The sequence below is a fragment of the Balaenoptera physalus genome (genome assembly GCF_965194825.1).
Source record: "Balaenoptera physalus genome assembly, chromosome: 7".
NCBI classification, from domain to species: domain Eukaryota; kingdom Metazoa; phylum Chordata; class Mammalia; order Artiodactyla; family Balaenopteridae; genus Balaenoptera; species Balaenoptera physalus.
Window position 1 is genome coordinate 11,327,091 of NC_138886.1, and position 21,742 is coordinate 11,348,832.

A 21,742-nucleotide genomic window follows, 5' to 3' on the forward strand; every position below is an offset into this window, starting at 1 on the left:
AGGAGCAGAACCCTGAATTGGGAATTTCCCTAACTGTGAGGATGGTGACCTAACCTCACTGAGATGCTGCGAATTTGAACTCTGATCATATACAGAGAGCCACTGCAGGTACATGTTTAACAGTATTGTTTATTGATTTATTGTTAACATTAACACGGTGGGGGGTGGGCACATATTGAGGCTCTGCATATGCTGTTCCCTGCATGAAATTCCTACCCGCACCCCCTCCTATTTTCTTTTTTAACTAACAAATGTGTGTATGTGTACTATATGGCAGACCATGGTATTCACTGGGGCTTTGCCTCCTAGAGCTTATCTCAAATAGTCAGGCAGGTATCATCTACTTCCCAGGTTCCATGCAAGATTTCCCTCAGACAGAGGAGGAACCCAAAGACTTTCTTTGGTGTCTTGATAAAATCTGAAACCAAACACATAGGCCCATCACTCCTTGCCGCTCTTCGGTTAGATAACTTCTCTTAATTGGGGTGTCAGCTTCAATCTCACTTTTTCTAGAAGATGCCACTGATGGTCCCTGCCAGAGGTCAAGTCTCCCTGTTACGTGTTTCCATCCTGGACTTCTCCCTCATCCAACTCATCATGAATTGCCATTATGTGTCATATAATTTAATATCACTCCCTCCACTAGACTACCAACTCCAAGAGGGCAGGGGCTGTGTCTTTTCTCACTTCCATACCCCTCAGCAACAATTGTCCGGCAATCAGTAAACCATCAACAGAAACTTATTGAATGAGGAAATGGACAGAAAAGAAACCATTCTGAGGGCAATCATTTAAAATAAATGAACATACACATTAAAAACCTCGTCTTTCTTCCCACTTGAGCAACGGAGATGAGAGGGTAGAGCTTTGGCAAACCAGGTTGAGCTCAGCCTTTTGGGGCCAAGACAAGAAGAGAGATAATTATTTTTTATTTTTCTCATCTGCTTCTTGTTGCCAGATGCGCCAAAGGCAGCTGAATGTAGGCTTTGCTGGGTCCACAAGGGAAGCCCCTAAAGGTCTCCCTGTTGAGGCTGGGCCTCCCCCCTGCCAGGTCTGAACCTCTGTCTGGGGTTATCATCTACTCTTTCGTGTCTGGCTCCTTCCCCCACCCACCTCCCCCCCTCTTGAAAATCTTTTTGTGTCTACCTTTGTTTTCAGGAAAGTGCCTCATCTCTCTCAGGGGGGCCCAGGGCCCTGTCTCCACTCAGGGCCTGGAGACCCGGGGCTGGACTTGCCAGCAGGCCCCAGCCACTCAGACCCCCGCACGGCCTTGACTTCTTTCCTCAGAAGCTGCGCTGGCTGGGCTGGTTGGGATCCGGCAACAGTTCCCTCCAAACTCCCAAGCTGACTGCAGACATTTGTGCTGTCAACAGAATTGCAGAAAATGCAATTCGTGTTGTTAATGAGCAGCTTGTTTGGGTAAACAAACCAGGTGAGGTGAAAAAAGTGATGCTCTCCAGTAGAAAACACAAGTGAACATTAGCCAGATGGAGAGCTGCATGCTTCCACACACTTCCTTTTCGGAAAGGCTCTGGGTGGCTGGAAAGGACGCCCCCTGCGCTGCATGGGAGTTGGGACTCTGCACACCTCCTGCCTGGCCTGGATTTCCTCCCAAGGGAGCAGAGACACCTTGTACCCTGCACTACCCTGAGCCTGGCACCGGCCCTCCCATCCTGCCAAGTCTTTACCTGTTTTATCATTAGTTGTCATAGCACCATGCCAGGGGTTGTTATGAAATCCATTTTACAGCTGGGGAAACCGAGGCTCCGAGATGAAGAAGAGGCTTGCCCAAAGTCAGGATGGTGGATTTGAACCCAGGTCAACCTGACTCTTCAAGTCTGTGGTCTCCCCACCTTTCCACACAGTTCTCTGCCCTCAGCCCTGCCTCCCTGGCCCCTCTCAATCTGATGGAGGTGTCTGTGGCTGCCATGAACGACTTCCTCCCTCAGACTGTGAGGTTGAGGAAAATGTTAACTTCCCACAGCAGGGATTCCCTACCTGACTGGTCAGGATGGCATGGATTTCTGAAAGTCATGCAGGTGGATCTTTGACCAGCTTCTCCATAACAGTGTGTGTGTGTGTGTGTGTGTCTGTGTGTGTGTGTATGTGTGCGCCTGAGTGTGTACGTTTACCCATCCATTCCAAGGACAACCCATGTGGCTTGTCCCTGGAAAATCAATAATTTAGGGGCATTCACATCCTCTCATCATAAACTGACTGCGTCCTGCATCCAGGTCATTCAGGGAAACACACACACACACACGCACATGGCTATGGCTATATTTTACAAACCTGAATGATTTGGTTAATTACAATGGCTAAATCTGTCCCCCATACAGACAGGACCAGGAAGAGGGAGGTTCAGATTGCTGGCTCAAGTCTGCATATGTTTCTGACTCTCTCTCTCTACATTGCTCAAGAAGAAGAAGAAAAAAACCCACACTACATTCATATGTTATTATGCCATGAGTTATTTTCCCCTTAGCATTCAAGGGTAAAGAGTCCATTAAGCTGTCATCAGCCACATTACCAGCAGGAGAAGTCGGGGCAGACAGTTTGGCTTTAGCTGCCCGGAGCACACATGCTCTGCCCCAGGATGAGCACTCTGTGGTGTCCATGTGTGCGCTGCCCTAAAAGCAGAAATCAATTACTCCCACTGCTGTCAGAGAGATGATCTGGTTGGGGAGGCTTGCTGTGAATGCAGCCACTGTTCATTATTGAGCTCTTTATATATATTATATCTTTTTTACTACAGGAAAACTGAGGCTTGGGGAGAGAAAGAAACTGTGTCACAGAACCAGAGCCTGGTACATGCTGGGGTTTGATCCATCATCCCCCTGACTCCAGACCCTGGGCATTTCATCACTAAGCCATCCTGCCTCTCCTGCAAGTGTTGGTTGTTTATTCTATACAGGATGCCTATGTCGTAGAAGCTCCCAGATTTTGAGGGGCTGTATACTAAATGTCAGGCCCCACGTATTATCTCATTTAATCTTCACCACAACTCTAAGGCAAGTGCTTCTAAGAGCTCCATTTAACAGCTGAGGAGACTGACTCTTGGGAAATGGGAAGGGACTTGCCCAAAGTCACTCAGCTCAAATGTGGCGGGAGTGTGTGAATGGCAGGTTTGTTTTCCACTCTGCCACGCTGCCATCCAGCTAGGGACACAAGCCTGGAAGCAGAGGGGCTTCCCCAGGCAGCTGACTTTTCTGAATTCAGATGGGTTTTCACAGAGCAGCTCAGCTCCTTCCTTCATGTAGGTGGAAGCCTTCCCTTTGAATGAGCCAATTATGTTCAGAAAGCAAAAAATAATGTATGCATATTAGCTAATGAGGATGCTGCTCAGGATATTTTTAGCTGAGCTGAGAGAGACAGAGAGAAAGAATGAGGATTGGTAGAAGCTGTTTTGGAAGAAGAGGCAGCTTGGGAATCAGACAGCCCTTTAGCGTAACTCTCAGCTCCTAAATTGCTTTTGGCTGGGTGACTGTGGGTAAATCACCTCTCCTCTCTGAAAATGTATATCTGAATACAAACCTTCCAGGGGTGTTGAAAGATTGAAGATAATGTGAGTAAAGCATGTGGTCAGTGGTCACCAATTGTACCTATGATAATTCTTTTTTCAAATACTTACTGCTGAGTCTTCAGTGTTTATGGATATAATAATTTTATTCTTGTTACCTACCCATGAAACAAGTACTAACAATACCTCCATTTCCCAGATGAGAAAACTAAGTTAAGGTTAAGTAATTTGCTCTAGTAGGGCCAGGATTCAACCCCAGGCAGCCTGTGCCCTAACCATCACACAATACTGTCTCTATTGTCCCTAAAGAGATTTGACTTTCACCACTGGAAGCAGAGCTCACAAGAGGTTGGGTCATTATTTTCAGGAGGTAGAGCCACCTTTGAGGACCTCAGTAAGTTACCCACAAATTAAAAACAACTCTGTCATTGAACTGGATCAGAGGATCTCCTCCCCAGTGTCATGGCCACTCTGACTGACCAGCAAAAACTCTGCCCAGGCCAAGAGGTCAAAGAACTGTGGTATTAATCTCCACTCAGATGCTAAGGCAAGTATGTTACCGTCACTCACTTTGTGTGCCTTGATTTGTGAAGTGGGAGATATATTAGGATTGAAACTTTAGAATTCCATCAACTATATTTTCTGCTCACAACCAAAATACTAAAATGGTTATGTGAGCCTTAGGAAAAGGGGCAGTTGAAGGAAGTAGGGAAAATAATTTACATTATATATATTAGCGATATATATAAATACATATGGGGAAAAGTATAAAATAAAGGAAAACTGGCAAAAGAGTCCAAGAGTACAATGGGGCAGAGTCCTACAAACTCTCCAGCTCACTCCCAAAAGGGTGGGGATACATGGTGACCATTTTCAACATGGAAGAGGAGAACAGGACCTCTGGAATTTAGGCCTGAGTCTTGCCTAAAATACTGGTAAATCAGGTGGAAGTGGAAGCAGCTCTAGAGCAGGGGGCCCTAGAAGTCCTGACAAGCAGAATTAATACCCAAGGTGGTTTGAGAAGAGCCAAGGTCGGGGCTGGGTAGACAATGCAAGTATAAAATTTAAAATAGAGGTAAAAATAGAGGTGCAGAGAGAAGGAATGTGGAAGAACAAATTGCGAGGTAGTGAGCTGGAAAACCCAGAGATCTGGGCACCAGGGGCAAGGCAAGGGGGTCAGAAGCAAGTTCAGGAACACAGAGATCCTTTTACAGGGTGTCCACTCTGTACTGTGTCTAATCCACAGACCCTCTTATTTATAGAGGTATCCCCGGCAACAAGCATTAGGCACCAAGCACACAGTAAGGCCACTGAAAATGTTTGCTCAATGCTACACTGAGGGGCTGGGGAGACGAATGGGCCTCAGCTGGGAGCAAAAGAAGAGTTCTAAGCACAGGACCGGGCACATAGGAGGGATTCGGTACGTGAGTGAATGGATTGTTGATGACGCCTACCTTGGGTCGCTAAGTACCAACAATGTTAAGCCAGATGCACTGATTGTTTTAGGAAGACAGCAGGAGGAATGCAGGATCCAGAGCTGGAGGCTGGTGACACTTGGGAGAGGAGCCCGTGGCCTGCTGAGGCCCTGTAGGTTCTAATGGGAATTCAATTCATGTTGGCATCTGGGCAAAGCTTAAATCAGTGGTTCCCACAGATCCAGTGATTATGGAGCTGTATCACCTGAGGAACTTGTTAAACCCACAGAGTTTCTGATCTTGCTTCTAAATCAGAATATTCAGGATCAGAACCCTGGACTCCATATTACTAACAAGCATCACAGGTGACGCTGATACACATGGCTAATTATGGGAACCAAGGCCTCAAATCATCAATTCTCACTGGCCTTTCTTAGAATTTGGCTTTTATTGGTTGTTTGTTATTAAGAAGACAATAGTTCACATTGAGCCATTACTAAAAGCAAGGTAAATCTGTGTGCTTCACATGAGTTCACACATTTAATTCTCACAATGACCCTGTGAGGAAGGCACTATTATCCTCATTTTACAAATGAGGACACTGAGTCTGAGAGAGGTTACTAATTTGCCCATGGTCATGCACACAGAGCCCATGCTCTTAGCTTCTATAACAAAAGACATAAGTACATCAATCTCCATTCGTGTATGGCCAGGAGAGGACTACAAAGGAATTACATGTGCTATTTATTCTTGTTTTTTTATTTTTTAACAATATGAAGTTATTATTATCACTAAAGAAAATATCTGATGAATTAATGAATAAATTGGTGAAAGAAAACCAGAGTAAAATAAAACATTATATCTTAGGGAACTAACAAATAAACCCACAATAGTAGTTAGGGCATCTGGGCTGAGTCCTGGCTCCATCACTTTCTGGCTGTTTCACCTCAGGTAAGTCGCTTACGCCTACTGCGTATCAGCATCTTCATTTCTAAAGCAAGGACGATAGCTCTCCCTGATTATTGAGCAGTTGGAAAAATATAAACCATTAAGTATTTGCAAGGTATTGAATAGTATTGTTAACAGTAATGGAATAATGAATCATACAATCGGAGAGCAGGTGAGCACCCTGGCTGGGGTTACTAACCGCGTAAGGGGACGGGCTCAGGCACACTTTTAGCCCCCAAAGAAAACAAAGACCTTTCCCTATAGAAAAATTAACTCAAGTTACATAAAAACCTAGATGTAAGAGCTAAAATTATAAAAACTCTTAGAAGAAAACATAGGGGGAAAGCTTTACGACATTAGATTTAGCAGTGATTTCTTGGATATGACACCAAATGCACAAGTTACAAGAGAAAAAATAGATAAATTGGACTACATCAAAATTTTAAACTTTTCTGTTAATTACACTTCAACAGAGTGAAAAGGGAACCCACAGAATGGGGGAATGTATTTACAAATCATGTGACTGATAAGAGGTTAATATCCAGAATACATAAATAACTCCTACACCTCAACAACAACGAAAACAACAAAACAACCTGATTAAAAAATGAGCAAAGGACTTAGATAGACATTTCTCCAAATAAGGTATACAAATGGCCAATAAGCACATGAAAAGATGCTCAGCATCACTAATTAGGGAAATGCAAATCAAAACCACCTCGCACCCATTAGGATGGCTACTATTAAAAAAAACAAAGAACTGGACTTCCCTGGTGGCACAGTGGTTAAGAATCCGCCTGCCAATGCAGGGGACATGGGTTTGATCCCTGGTCCGGGAAGATCCCACATGCCGCGGAGCAACTAAGCCCGTGCGCCACAACTAATGAACACGCGCTCTAGAGCCCTGGAGTCACAACTACTGAAGCCTGCATGCCACAACTACTGAAGCCCACTTGCCTAGAGCCCGTGCTCTGCAACAAGAGAAGCCTGCGCACTGCAATGAAGAGTAGCCCCGGCTCGCCGCAACTAGAGAAAGCCCGCGCGCAGTAACGAAGACCCAACGCAGCCAAAATAAAAATAAATATATAAAAAAACCAAAAAACAAACACATACACACACACACAGAAAATAACAAGTGTTGGTGAGGAGGTGGAGAAATTGGAATCCTTATGTCCTGCTGGTGGGAATGTAAGACAATATGGCGGTTCCTCAAAAAAAATTAAAAATAGAATTACCCCATGATCCAGCAATTTCACTTCTGAGTATATACTCAAAAGAACTGAAAGCATGGACACAATCAGTTATCTGTACACCCATGTTCATAGTAGCATTGTTCACAATAGCCAAAAGGTGGAAGCAACTCAAGTGACAGATGACTGGATAAACAATGGAAAGGAAGGAGATTCTGATATATGTTTCACCATGAATGAACCTTGAAGACATTATGCTAAGTGTGATAAGCCAATCACAGAAGGACAAATATGGTATGATTCCACTTATATGAGGTACTTACAGTAGTCAAGTTCATAGAGACAGAAAGTAGGATGTGACTGCCAGGGGCTGGGGGTGAGAGGAATGGGATATATTGTTTAATAGGTAAGTTTCAGTTTAGGACGATTTTGGAGAAAGTTCTGGAGATGGGTGATGGCGATAGTTGCATAATAATGTGAATATACATACTACCACTGAACTATACACTTAAAAATGGTTAAAGTGGTAAATTTTATGTTATGCATATTTTACCACAATGTAAAAAAGAAAATATGAAAAATAGAAGGTAAAGATGTACTAATTCAGTATACTAAGTTCAAATTTAAGAAAAAAATTAGTACCAAATCTTGTTCTGAGGCTTATTATTCCTAGGAAATGTGCCTCGAATGAGTAACTAATTCAATATTTATTAGTCACTGCCTGCATGCCAGGCTCTGTACTAGATGGTGAGGTCTAGATATGGACAAGTCGATATTTTTCCTGTCTTTATCAATATGACAGTTTAGAAGAATCATAATCTCAGGAATTCCCTGGCGGTCCAGCAGTTAGGACTCAGCACTTTCACTGCTACGGGCTCTGGTTCAATCCCTGGTCAGTGAACTAAGATCCTGCAAGCCGCATGGCAAGGCCAAAAAGAAACAAACAAAAAAACAAAACAAGAACAATAATCTCATTTATTAAATACCAACTATAAAGTAGGAATCTTACATTCTTTATTTCATCTTCATGAGGTGGGTATTATAATCCCCTTATTAAAGATGAGGAAACTAAGGCTCAGAGAGTTTAACTTTCTCCAAGTTCACTCAACTAGCAAGTTGGGTCTGCCTAATTCCAGAGTTGGTCCTCTTAACGACTGGTACGTATTGCCTACGTTCACCTCTTATGCAATCCACAATGCACTTTGCCAACCTGAAAGTTCACGAGTTCAGTAAAGAAACCCATTTAACTTGGTATGATTCTGCATATCCCAAATTTACCTCATTACATAACCCTCCTTTTTTTGGTGAGGGGAGCAGCACCCCTATTTAATTGAGCTGTGGATTCTTCCTGCAGAATATAACCACAGCACCCAAGAGAATTAGAAACATATGTCCACACAAAAATAATCATAGGAATCATAATCGCCAAAACGTGGAAACAACCCCAATATCCATCAATAACAGTTGTGCACAAACAAAATGTGGCCTATCCACACAATACAATATTATTACACAATAAAAAAGAATGAAGTACTGATAGATGGTACATGGATGAACTTTGAAAATATTATATTAAGTACAAGAAGCCAGACAGAAAGGCCATATTATTAAATGATTTCACTTGTATGAATAGGCAAATCCACAGAGGCAGAAAGTAGATTCATGGTTGCCAGGGGCTCGGGGGAGGGCAGGAAACGTGAGTGACTGCTAATGGGTGCAGGGTTTCTTTTTGGGATGAAGTGTTCTAGAATTAGACATTGGTGCTAGTTGCACAACTTTATGACTATGCTAACAACCACTGAATTGTACACATTAAAATGGTGAATTTTATGACATGTAAATTATATCTCAATTAAAAAATATATATAATCACAACTCAGTATACTAGGAATAATAGACCACTGGCCCAGCAGTCCTGCCGTTTCATACTGTATCATTAGTGGGGTATTAAAGCTCCTTGGGGTTGCTCTTCTCCCCTCAATAGACACAGTCCTTTAAATCCTAAGCAGAAAAACCAAACAGGTACAGAAGAGTGAGAGCCAGCTTGGAAACCCAGGAGCATCAGTGTCTGCATGGGTGGTATCACACACTGTTGGACTTTTTATCTGCTAGATGTGCTTAGTTAGCCTATTTTGACAATAGTCTAGAAGGTAAAGTTCCTAAACCCCTTCTCATCACCAGCAGGTTTTATTTTTTATTTTATTTTACTTTTTTAAAAATAAATTTTATTTATTTATTTATTATTTTTGGCTGCATGGGGTCTTCGTTGCTGCGCATGGGCTTTCTCTAGTTGCGGCAAGTGGGGGCTACTCTTTGTTGCAGTGTGAGGGCTTCTCATTGCTGTGGCTTCTCTTGTTGCAGAGCATGGGCTCTAGGTGCACAGGCTTCAGTAGTTGTGGCTCGTGGTCTCTAGAGCACAGGCTCAGTAGTTGTGGCTCGCGGGCTCTAGAGCGCAGGCTCAGTAGTTGTGGCGCACGGGCTTAGTTGCTCCGTGGCATGTGGGATCTTCCCGGACCAGGGCTCAAACCTGTGTCCCCTGCATTGGCAGGCAGATTCTTAACCACTGCACCACCAGGGAAGCCCCACCAGCAGGTTTTAATTCCAACAGTTGATTCTGCCATGTACTTGGCAGAGAGGTCTCCTTTTGTTTGAACGACATCAGATTCACCTAGGTTGAAAGGAATTATAAAACAGTAAGCTACTGATTAGAGAATTTTGGAACTGAAAAGGACTTTGGAGAGAGGTTATCTGGCCTGAATCTCTTACTTTGGATATAGGGAAACTGAGGGCCAGAGAAAGTCAGGGGCTTGTCCAAGGTCACATAGCCAAGCATGGCTTGGCTGAGATTGCAGTGTCTGTACTCCCCTTCTTCCCTGGAAACACACCACCCACCCCGGCTTCAGCTGTGCACATGATTTCTGAAATAAAGGCTATATTTCCTAGTGAGATGTGGTTGTATAACTAAGTTCTGACCCATGGAATGTAAATGGAGCAGTAGGTGCAACTCCAGGGAAATGTACTTAAAGATTAGGGCTTGGGGTGGGGCATGACCCTCTTCCTTTCCTTTGGCTTGGTCGCAGATTAGAAGGCGAGGTAGTTCAAGCAGCCATCTTGGACCATGAGGTGGAAGCTGCATCTGGAGAATAGGGGAGCAATAAGGTAGAATTCTGGCTAACCAGCCTCAAAGAGGTCACAGTCTGAGGAACAGAAGACACGTTTACAACCTAATGCAGAATAAACACCAACCCAAGACCAAATCAGCTGCCCTGTCCTGTCGATATGCCTTCAAATCTTAGAGTATGATTTATGGAATTGTCATACCAGCTCTGGAATGTTCATCTCCTGACCATATGTGAAAGAGAAATAAACTTCTATTTTTTTCAGCCACTGTTATTTCAGTCTTCTTCAGTTATTTCAGTGCACAGTTGAACTGACTTCTAATTGTTTCAGAATGTAAACAATTACATCCTGGACTGGGAACTCAGGTCTACTGAATTCAAGTACAGGACTATTTATTATGAAGATTATTACTATTAATAATAGAAGCCAAACTGTGCTAAGTGTCTTGCATATAATAGTTGCTGATAATTTTTGAGTGCTTACTATATATTAGTCACTGTTTACGTACTTTGTGTCATTAACTCATTTAATTCCCATGCCACCTCAGTAAGATAGAGCCATTACCATAATTTCCATTTTACAGACAAAGAACCTGAGGCACAGAGAAAGGGAATAACTTACCTGAAGGCATATATTTAGTAAGAGACAGAGCTGAGATCTGAACCCAGGCAGTCTGGCTCCAGAGCCTGCCCTCTTAATTCCTCCATCACACTCTCTCTTGTGATGTGAGCTCCTCCTTGAGCTCTCTACCCCATTCTACTGAGGAGGAAACTGAAGCAGACGATTGTCTAACCATTTGCTTAAAATCTCTCTGCTAGTCAGTGATGGAGCTAGCATTAGAAACCAGGCTCCTAACTCCCAGTTCAATGCGTTCTCCCCAGACCACCCTGCAGTCTCAGAGGCCACCTGGACAGATATATAACCCTCCCTATCCAGTCTCCCCCTCTGTCATACACACACACACCACCACAACCACCACCACCCAGCAGGCACTCAGACATTTTTGTGGCCAGGATGGCTACAACCTCCTTTGAAAAGCAGCCAGCTTTGCCCTCCACCAAATAACTCTGTTTTATTTATAGTCTCCTGCTCAGAGCTTTTGAACTGGCTGCTCATTCCAGGCAAGATCTTGATAACAACTGTTCCTTGGACAGGGTTCATAGGAAACTAGGTGAATAAACACCACAGAGGCCCTGCCTGTCTAGCAGAGCTTTGCTCCTGGGGTTGTTTATAAGTCACTGTTGGTGTCTGGATGCAAAAGACTTTGAATTCAAAATGGCAGTTTGGACATTTTAAATTTTTGTTTGTTTGTTTGAATTCAAAAAACTTCATTCTATGCCTTCAACAACCTCAGGGCATAGGAAAAAGAGAGACATTATCTTTATCTAGAATGTAACTCCAAAAGGAGTTCTTGCTTTCTTTGCTCCCTGCCTGGCTGGGACTAGTTACTGTAGTGACTGTGGGGTGGAGAGCCACTCCGTGAATTTATAAGAGCTAAAATGTTAGAAGAGATGAATGGAATTTCAGAACAGAAAAGTGTAAAAAAGAGAAGAAAAGCCTAATTTCAAAAGTGAACCATGAACCTACAGTGTCTTCTGACTTGTGGCCAAAGGTGCCATCCTAAAGCATAACTATGTCACATGTCTGGCATTATTCAGCCCGGATGCTAATCTCCACTCCACCAGTTGCTAGCTATGTAACCTTGAACACATGCCTCAGTTTCCTCTTTGTGAAAAGAGGGGGTAAACTCACAAGATTATTGTGAGCATTGGTGCTAACCATGTAGGGGAAATAGAGTGCCTGCTTCAGAGAGGGCACTCATTCACCCATGCACTGACCAGTAGCTAACGGTAGTGATCATTACTGCTGCCTTTGTGATTCCTCCAGGCCTAGAGGGGATGATATTGGGGCATTCATTAAAATGAGGCCCAAGGGGGAGCAGGTTGGCGATCTTGGCTCTCAAGTACCTTCATTTGCCTTGACTTAGTCTCTATCAGGGACTGTTATGGTGACATGAGATTTCTCTACTGGAGCCCCCCAAATGGCTAACAAAGGGAGGCAGAGATCCTCAAGGGTAGGGCAGAGCAGAGCCACTAAATGGGTCCTATGAAGCCCTCAGGTGGCTTTCCTGTGGGGATGTGAGGTCTCCTTAAAGGTCTAAGAGGTTTAAGGTCTAAGGGGGTCTCCATCAAGAACCATGCTGGGGAAGTGTCTGGTGTGACAGAGAAGAGGGGCTATGGCTCCCTTAAGGAACTTACTGAAAGGTATGGGATTTTCAAAGGAAAAAGTTGTGTCTTCCTGGAGGCCTGAATGGGAGACAGATTATCTCTACGCCAGAGCCACCCGGTGGGAGGACCCCACAGGAGAGGAATGGGTAAAGGTTTCTTCAGGTGAGCTTGGGGGTCTCTATGGGATGAAGATCTTTTCAGAGGGGTTGTAGGTGTTGGTTTCTATAGGAGAACAGTGGGAGGGGAGCTCTTTAGGTGCCTGCACCCGGAAAGCACCACGCACCGAGCTCCAGGAGTCCACCCCGGCGGATGCGCGGTTCCCGCCGCTGCAACCGCCCTCAGGCGGCACTGCCTCCCGCGAGCGGACTACACTTCCCGGCAGCCCCCACGGGCGGCGGCGGTGCGGGCGGGAGGGGGCGACGGTGTGAGAGGCGGAGGGGGCGGTGCGCGCCGGGCACGCGCGCCGGCGACCATGGCGTTCGCCGGGCTGAAGCGAGTGCATTAACCCCGGGAGGCGGCGGCGGCGGCGGCGGCGGCGGGGGAGCGAGCCTCGAGCGGGCGGGCCCCAGCCTGAGGGAAGGGAGGAAGGGGCGGGGAGAACGCCGGAGGGAGGCCGGTCGGCCGCGGGCGGGCGGGCAGCGCAGCGCCGAGCGGGGCCCGCGGGCCCATGAGGAGGCCCGGGGACCATGGGCTCCAGGATCAAGTGAGTGCGGCCGGGCCGGGCGGAGCCGGGCAGGGCGAGGGGCGGTGAGGCCGGGCAAGGGCTGCAGGGCAAGGGCTGCAGGCCTCGGGCCGCGCGGGGGACTTGTTGCCGGGGCCCAAGGGGCTCCCCGCGTGCCGGCGTCACGCGGGGAGGGGGACGGTTGCCATGACGATCCAGGGAGGCTCGGGGGCGGGGTGCGCGCGGGGTGGAAGGGCGCTGGTGGTCAGTTGTCCCCTCCTCACCTGAGGGCGGGAACAGCTGAGATTACAAGGTGGCCCCCTCCCCGGGGTTACAGAGAGCCTCTGAAAACGGTCACACAACTGTTGGGGGGAGGGCGAGAAATCTCTAGAAGCAACTCCCCAAATGGGTGTTTGGGGCGCCCCTGAGAGTCGGGCAGGTCCTGAGGTGGCAGTCTGGCTGCTTAAGGCCTGTGGGTCCCCATAAAAGTCGCGTGAGATTTTCAGAGGGAGGGGCCACTCAGGGACTGAAGGTCTGGATGGCCTGGGGAGGAAGGCCCTTTTCTCTCTTCTCCTGTTTCCCCCTCCTGTCTATGCAAGTCTCCCCACAGCGAGGGCCAAAGGCTGTGAGGGAAGATACCTCTGTGCTGTAACCGAGCACCTGATCTTGATAATCGTTGGAAAGGTTTTGTAATTCAGTCTGGCAAATTCCCTCACTCATTCATTCATCTGGAGTCCCTGGTGAGGGGTTAGTTTTCCCGGGAAAATGTTGATACATCTGACTTGGGAACCCATTGAAACATTGTTGCCCTCTTTCTAGACCTAGAAGTTGACTTTGGAAAGTGCAACTTTTATGCAGTCCCATTTGGGTGTGTTGGTTTGGACTCTATCTCCCCTCCCAGCCAGGTCCTCTTTTGGCCTCTCCCTTCCTCAGTTCCAGAACATGAGATGCCTTATCTCTAATCACTAACAAATGTTCACTTTTTCTCTATGAGTAATAGAATTGTTTAACGGCACTGAAAAACCCAGTTAGCAGCGCAGGCTTTTCCTTAAAAAAGCTTTCATGGGATACTTTAAACCCGCTTACAAGAAAGTCTGAGACATGTGTTTACTTCAGCATTTTGTGAGTTATGCTAGGGAAGTTTGAAAGGGGAAGGGCCTTATGGGTGAAATCTAATAATTATTCAAGCATTGCATCTCTTGTCCCGTCGATGTCCATGCAGTGTGTCCTTTGCCCAGCCTTGTAGTCCCCTGACCGGCTTAGGCCTCCATTCACAAAATGTGTCATAACAGGCTGCAGCAGCCCGGAGACTAGAAAAGTTTGCTTATGATAATGAAAATGGAAGAGTTGGATGAGTACACTGTTAATTCTTGATTTTTGTGGAAATGAGGGGGAAACGAAGCATGCTCCAAATAAGAGCTTAGGAAGCTTGGGAGGTAAAAAGACGTAGTGTGTGAAGCATTGGGATTAAAGAGGCACTTCAAGTTTAGCTCCTGCTTCCAAGTAAGAGTTGTAAACTTGGGATTTCAATAGCACTTAGAAACACTTCACAAAAGCCACCATAGAGTCGCAGAGTATACTTGTGAGGATGCTTACCTTTCTTGTTACAGAGAAGTTCAGAAACTTGCCAGATATGAGGCAAGTCAGTGTCAGAATCAGCCTGAAGATCCAACAAGTGGAAGTTCGGATGACTAGGCATCAGGTCTCTGTCTTGCTCTTGAACGTTGCAGGTTGACAAATACATTTCTTAAGACTGTTTTGTGGAGCCTATCTCTGAGTGCTTGGGCAAGAGAACTTATACTAATGCATGAAATTCTATTAAGCAAATTAGTGTAAAGAATAGCCTTCTTGATCTTGAAACTAGACTGCTCGGTGATAAAAACTTAGACATGGGAATTATGTTAGCTTGTGGTGAGGCTGAAAGAGAGTATGAAGAGAGAAATTCTGAGAAGTAGTTGTGATTTATGGTGACTGTTGACTGTGTAGCTTCTGCCTGCAGGTAGGAATGAGGATGGGCAGGTGGTGAGGAAGCCATCTTCTTAGGCGCTGCCTTAATTTTGGGGGGAAACAGGGCTTTGATTACTACTGACCGTCTGTTCCATCCTGACAGGAAAGAACAGACTGAGCTCAAGGTGTCCACCCGGCTGAGGTGAAGTCTAAGTGTGCGGGCTCTGTTGTGTAGGACAGTCTTGGGGGTGGGGGAGGAGAGCATGGGGTGCCCCTCTGAGCAGGAGAGCGCTCTGGCCGCCTGTGCTTTCTCTCCTCATCTCTGATATTGTGTGGTCCAGTCAGGCTAACAATGTGGAATCAGATTTGGATTCCTATTCCGGTTCTTTTGTCTGCTGACTACGAAACTTTGTACAAAATACCTCTTTCTGCCTCAGTTGCTCTGAGGGTAAAATGGGGAAGACTATATGTTGCAGGGTCATTATGCACAATAAACACAGTATCAACATCACTGCTGGGCCCATATTAAAAAGTCGGTAATTGTTAGTTTCTTTTATACCTTCTCCATCAAAAGACTTAAGAAAACTGCTATATTTTATACCAGAAATGTCAAGAGAACTGTGAGTTTCAGGTAATGGAGAAAAAGGTTTTGATAATCCAGGAATTAGACTGAACATGCAGAGCAGGACTCAACATTCTCTCATTAAAACATAAAAATTGATTAAAAACAATACTCTGTGTAATTGTGAAGCTGGTGTCTGTTATATGATCAGTAGTAAAGCAGGTGAGTTGCTAGGCACAGGTGTTGAGGTTCAGTGCTTGTTCAGTCTTTCCTTTTGAGCTAAGGCTGGTTGAACACAATCTCTGTGTCAGGCATGGTGGTAGTGCTTTATGTGAACCATTTTATCAAATCCTCACAACTGTCCAATGATGTAGCTACTGTTAGCTACATTTTTCAAATGAGAGAATGGGTGTTTATAGGCCTTAGATCAGATGCCATCCCGAGGAATCCTACCCTGATGCCAGTGCCCTGCCCCCACCCCTCCTCAGCCTAGGCCAGGTGTCCTTCATCCATGCCCCCTTATCCCCAACCTAGGCCAGTGTCCTTCATCCATGCCCCCTCGTCCCCAGCCTAGGCCAGATGTCCTTCATCCGTGCCCCCTTATCCCCAACCTAGGCCAGTGTCCTTCATCCGTGCCCCCTCTTCCCCAACCTAGGCCAGGTGTCCTTCATCCGTGCCCCCTTGTCCCCAGCCTAGGCCAGGTGTCCTTCATCCGTGCCCCCTTGTCCCCAGCCTAGGCCAGGTGTCCTTCATCCGTGCCCCCTCGTCCCCAACCTAGGCCAGGTGTCCTTCATCTGTGCCCCCTTATCTCCAACCTAGGCCAGGTGTCCTTCATCCGTGCCCTCTCGTCCCCAACCTAGGCCAGGTGTCCTTCATCTGTGCCCCCTTATCGCCAACCTAGGCCAGGTGTCTTTCATCCGTGCCCCCTCATCCCCAACCTAGGCCAGGTGTCCATCTGTGGACCGCCCCCCCAGGCTAGGCCAGGTGTCCTTCATATGTGCACCCTCTCCCCCCACCTAGGCCAGGTGTCCTTTGTCTGTTTCTGTGGCTCCCTGTGTTTATCACTGTCATAGCACTAAATCCAGTTCCTTGTGTGCCTCCTATACTAAGCCCGACATAAGCTTCTTGAGAGCAGGGACTGTCTTACTTGTCTTTGAGTTCCCTGTGTCAAACCCAGTACCTGACACATAATGTTGTTTAGGAAGAGTTTATGGAATGCTTTTAAGAAATAGTTAGGATCTGAATTAAGTTCCGAACTAAAGGCTCTGGGTTGAAGGTACATAGAGCTAAAAAATAACAGTTTGCTATTTGAACTCTTGAGGAGGAAGAGTTTTTAAGTGTTAAGTTTTTAAGCCAAATTGTCCTGGTCTAGGCAGCAGTTCCTTATTTTTTCTGAAGAGTGTTCATGTTCATTTTAATAAAGGAAACTTGTCTTGCCTCAGACCAAACATCTACTTGACAAAGGAAAGAAAAGGTCACCAGTATGCAGGTAGCACTCTGGAAAGCTCCTAAACCTTAAACCTGAGCAGACATTTATTTATCTAGAGAGAGAAAAGGAGCAATGGTAACTGCCAGTCTTCAACAGGTATGTTTAAATCTTATTTAGTGTTTGAGTGATCCCAGTGGACTGGAATGTGGTTAATATGAAGCAATTTAACTGATAATGTAGACACACAGCAGGAAACTGTGGCAGTTTAATATTGCTTGTGGTGACATCCTAGAAATTGTTTCCAGGCACCAAGGGCAGGAAGTGGATTGTAAGTAATTGAAGGAAGTATTCTAAGTGAGTTTGAAGAAACCTGACATTTGTGGACTTGGAGAAAAGCATACTCAAAGATATGAAGGCATACAGACAGGACAGGGCAGCTGATTTGGCTTTGTGGTGGTGTTTATTCTGCATTAGCCTGTAGACTTGTCTTCAGTACTATGTTATGTGCCCAGTCATATGCTAAGTACTAGGGACACAAAAATGAAAAGATTTTGCTTTAAGGCTCTCCAAAATAGTAGTGAGACAGGAGTGTACAACAAAACCACTCCCTCCAGGTCCCCTCCCCTCCAGGAAACCTGAGTGTCGGACAATAAGATCATTGCTATAGTGGAGATGGAGCCGGTGATGAATAGGTGAATAAGTGAAGGAGAGACTGTCTCCTAAGGAGGGCTTCCAAAGAAAGAATGCTTCGTCAAGATGATGTTTCAGTTGAGACAGGAGAGATGAGTAAGGGTGTGAAGGGGGTAAGAATGGTGGCAGAGGGAGTAGAAGCCATGGTGATGGCTGTGCTGATCATGGTGGTGATGGTGGTGGTGGCAGTAGTGGTAGTAGTCTCAAAAGAGGGAGCAGTATGTGTGAAGACAGGACACAGGGAAATAAAAATGTTGATTACCACCTAATAGACACTAAAATGCCAGGAATTGTTAGACATTGGGAGTTAATGGGAATAATATTTAATCCTACTTTCATGGAGTTTACAATCTGGTGGACCTGACAGATTAAAAAAAATCAGTTCACGTGAAAAAAAAATCGGTTCACATAAAGCTATGTGGATGTGCTATAAACACAAGATGCTAAGAGAGGATGATGGGAGCGGCTGTCCTATTTTAGATAAGAGTAGTGAGGGAGGGCTTACTGTGGAGATGACATTTGAGCTGAGACTTAAAGGATGAGAAGTCATTAGTCATGTAAAGAAACTCACAAGACTTTTCATTCCAGGCAGAGTGGAGCATATACCGAGGCCTCGAGGCAAGAAAACCCTAGACGGATTTCAGGAACTGATAGTGGGTTTGGGTAGTGACTGATGGCAGGGAGGCTGGGGTGAGGTCAGAGAGAGACTGGGGCCCTGAGCAGGGCCTTGTAGGCTGTGGTAATCTGCAAACAACTTTATTAAATAAACCGTACTATAAAACTTACTCTTTTACAGTATATAATTAAATGGTTTTCAGTATACTCCAAATACCACTATCCAAATCCAGAACATTTTCATCACTCCAGAAAGAAACCCCATACCCATTAGTGGTCACTCCCCATTCCCCTCAAACCCTCTCAGCCGTAGGCAAGCACTAACCTACTTATTGTTGCTATAGATTTGTCAATTCTGGGCATTTCATATAAATGGAATCATATAAAATATAATCCTTTGTCTTTTCCTAAACATAATGGTTCCCAAGTTTATTCATGATATAGCGTATACGAGCATTTCATTACTTTTTATCATTGAATAATATTGTATGGTTAAACCACATTTTATTCATCCATTCATCAGTTGTTAGGTATTTGGGTTGTTTCCACTTTTTCACTGTTAGGAATAATGTTGATGTGAACATTTTGTGGGGACATATGTTTTCATTTCTCTTGGGTATATACCTAGGAGTGGAATTGCTAGATCATATGGTAACCCTTTTTAAGGAACTGTTAAACTGTTTTCCAAAGCAATTGCACCACTTTTGTAAAGTGATATCTCATTGTGGTTATGATTTGGCCCACATGAGTTGTATAGAAAACGAAAGATCAGAGTAGACAGAGATAGGTTCTCAGAAGAGGGTGAAACTGGAACTGAAAGAAAAGTGAGATCTGGAGAAGGGAGGAGGGATTTCTGGAGGAAGAACAGCAGAAGTTTTATGACTTGGAAATGGGGATAAGCCCATCATTGTTTTCTGATACAGAGAAGCAGCCTTGGCTTTTTAAGATTGCTCTGCTCCAGGCTTTTTTTGGATAGCCCATTAAAGGATTCCATTACCAAAATGCACCACAGGCTGGCTTCTTCTTGAGGCCTGTTGTGTAGCCCAACTGACATATCTTCCTTCTGTGGGATAAGACTAGGGAGTTGAAATGTGACTTCCTCTCCAGGGCCCTCCCCTGCCTCTTTTTCCTCTTTCCACCTCGGCGCTCCCCTCCCAGTCTCCATAGAAGAGAGTACAAAGACTTGGGGTGGTGGAACAGAAGTCTTGCTGGAGACTGAGCTCCCCATTATTAGTACCCAGAGTCCCTTGAATTTTCATGACTTTTCTGGAAAATGTTTTGCTGCATCTCCATCATTCTAATCTGAGTCATTGCAGTCAACTTGGAGGGGTTTGCACAGGAGATAGGAAGGTTGAAGCAGGGAAGATAAAAACCTGGAGTATTGCTGTAGGAAAACATGTTTTTATTCAGGCTGTTAAATCTGTGTAAGTTCCTGGCAGGAATTCTTGTGGGTTGCAAAGGTTCAGCCTTTTACCTGGCCCTAGGGGGAACTAATCTCTGGATTTGAAACATCCTTTTTGCTTAAAAGGATTTTGTTCTAAAATGGAAAGATAAACAAGGAAGTAAACCAAAGGAAACAAAGCAAAGTTGGTCTCCTCTACTTTAATTGAAATCCATACCCATTCTAAGTATTTCTAAGTGTGGACTTGAAAAGGAGCCAAATAAAGGAAGTAACAAAATATATGATCAAAATATATGAGTTCTTGTAGAAAAGGTAGGTTACATCCCAAAAGTTTATTTGTAATTTGGTTATGGCAGTTAGAATGTATTTTTGGGGTTTCCTTGGCGGTCCAGTGGTTAAGACTCCATGCTTCTAATGCAGGGGGCACAGTTTCGTTCCCTGGTTGGGGAACTAAGACCCCACATGTGGCACGGTGCAGCCAAAACCAAAACAAAACAAACAAAAAAAGAATGTATTTTTCTCTTAGAGATACTGTTATGTATGTCAGGCATAAGGACATTCCAGATGAAAGGAACTGTGTGTAAAAGAGATAGGGAGATTACAGGTATAGCTGAAATACAGAATATGTGGAAAAAGATTATAGGTGATGAAGTTGAAAAAGCAGGTTTGTGCTACTGGGACCTCATGCCATTGAAGGATTGAGTTGGGAATGTAGTATGATCGGACTTGGGTTTTTAGGAAGATTACTCTGGCAGCAGTAGTTTAGAATAGTGATATCTCCGGGTTGTGCAGCATGATCCACATGCTGGGGGTGTGAAAAAAATATGTTAGAACCTATATTTGTTTCTATATCAATCTTCAAAATTTGTTTTTGTGTTTTCTAATAATATACTGTAGATGACTGTAGTAAGACATTCTTATAATTTATAAATAAAAATACATATATCAGATGTATGCCCAAATTTTTTTACTGATAGGGAGGAATGCATGGAAAAAAATTGGAGACCACTGGTTTATGGAAGTGTTATAGTTTGTACTGCAGAAGATCAAGGTCCAAAGTGAGGTTTTAGTTTTCAAAAGAAAAAGGACGACTTTGAGAGAGATTTTAGGGAGAATTGACAAGACCTGGTGACAAATTACATGTAAGAGGTGAGAGAAGAATCAAAGATGACTTGCCAAGGTTAGCAAAGTTATATTATAAATGAGTGTTTGGAAGGTGAGGACTGGTTATATAATGTGTTTGCTTTTCTGAGGAAAAGTGAAAAGTTATAATTGGGAGAAGGCATTTTAGTCTGTGGTGAGAAAGGAAGAAATCTTTAAGGGCGCGGTAGTGAATGTGTGTGCTTGTTTAGATGAGTAAGATTTCAAGTGGGCTGGGCCGAGTCGCTGAGGGGAAATTTGTCCATGTTAGATTTAGGAAGAGAAAAAATAAACTTCTGAACTCACTTTAGCCACAGGAAAGGTTTCAGGGATGTTGCATTGATCTCGCCTAGACTGTATGAATAAATAGGAGGAAGGAAGCCAATCTAGAGAAAGATGCTGTTTGACTTCAGGCAAACAGTTCTTATACTCCAGGGCGTGAGAGGAGCGAGAGGGATGTGGGCCTCGGAGACACTAGGGTTTGAGTCCCCACAGACATGCACGATCCCCATCTGAGTTCTAAGTTTCTGAGCCTCAGTTTTTTAATTTATAAAAGGAAGCTAATAAATTCACCTCTAGTGTTGTTGTGAGGATTAAAAGCAACCTTATGTTTAGCCCTCAGCAGAAAAATGACCGTTTAGTAAATGGCAGCTGTCATTAATATTGTTTGGAGTGGATGGGACACTCTTGTCTGAAGAACCTAGAGTTAAAAAAAAAAGTCAAAAGAAAGCAAGTGTTCCTTTTTATAGTTTTTTTTTTTTTTTTAAAGACAAAGTATTTGCTTTTTCTTTATGAGTATGTTAGGATAATGTGTTATATATTTTACTGAATTTATTTGAAGGTTTGTGATCCTGGTATGTGCAAAGCATTATTTC

The 21,742-nt window shown here is 44.5% G+C and overlaps 1 protein-coding gene and 1 long non-coding RNA gene across 12 annotated transcripts in view; both read left to right on the forward strand.

The window, feature by feature from the left end:
* Positions 1-2,496: 2,496 nt before the first annotated feature.
* LOC309663643 lies at positions 2,497-10,321 on the forward strand. The gene is made up of 2 exons (XR_014265385.1): positions 2,497-9,257; positions 9,666-10,321. It is a non-coding gene; the product is annotated as an uncharacterized lncRNA (long non-coding RNA).
* A 2,595-nt stretch (positions 10,322-12,916) lies between these two features.
* DENND1A (DENN domain containing 1A) overlaps positions 12,917-21,742 on the forward strand; it is a 533,368-nt gene continuing 524,542 nt past the window's right edge. For 2 of the 11 annotated variants that reach the window (XM_082467735.1, XM_082467737.1), the window contains exon 1: positions 12,925-13,124. In XM_082467735.1, coding sequence (XP_082323861.1) covers positions 13,108-13,124 — 17 coding nt within the window. In that variant the 5' untranslated portion in view covers positions 12,925-13,107. Of the gene's footprint in view, positions 13,125-21,742 lie in introns of all 11 variants that reach the window. The other 9 variants (XM_082467741.1, XM_082467740.1, XM_082467739.1 and 6 more) reach the window with 9 other exon arrangements.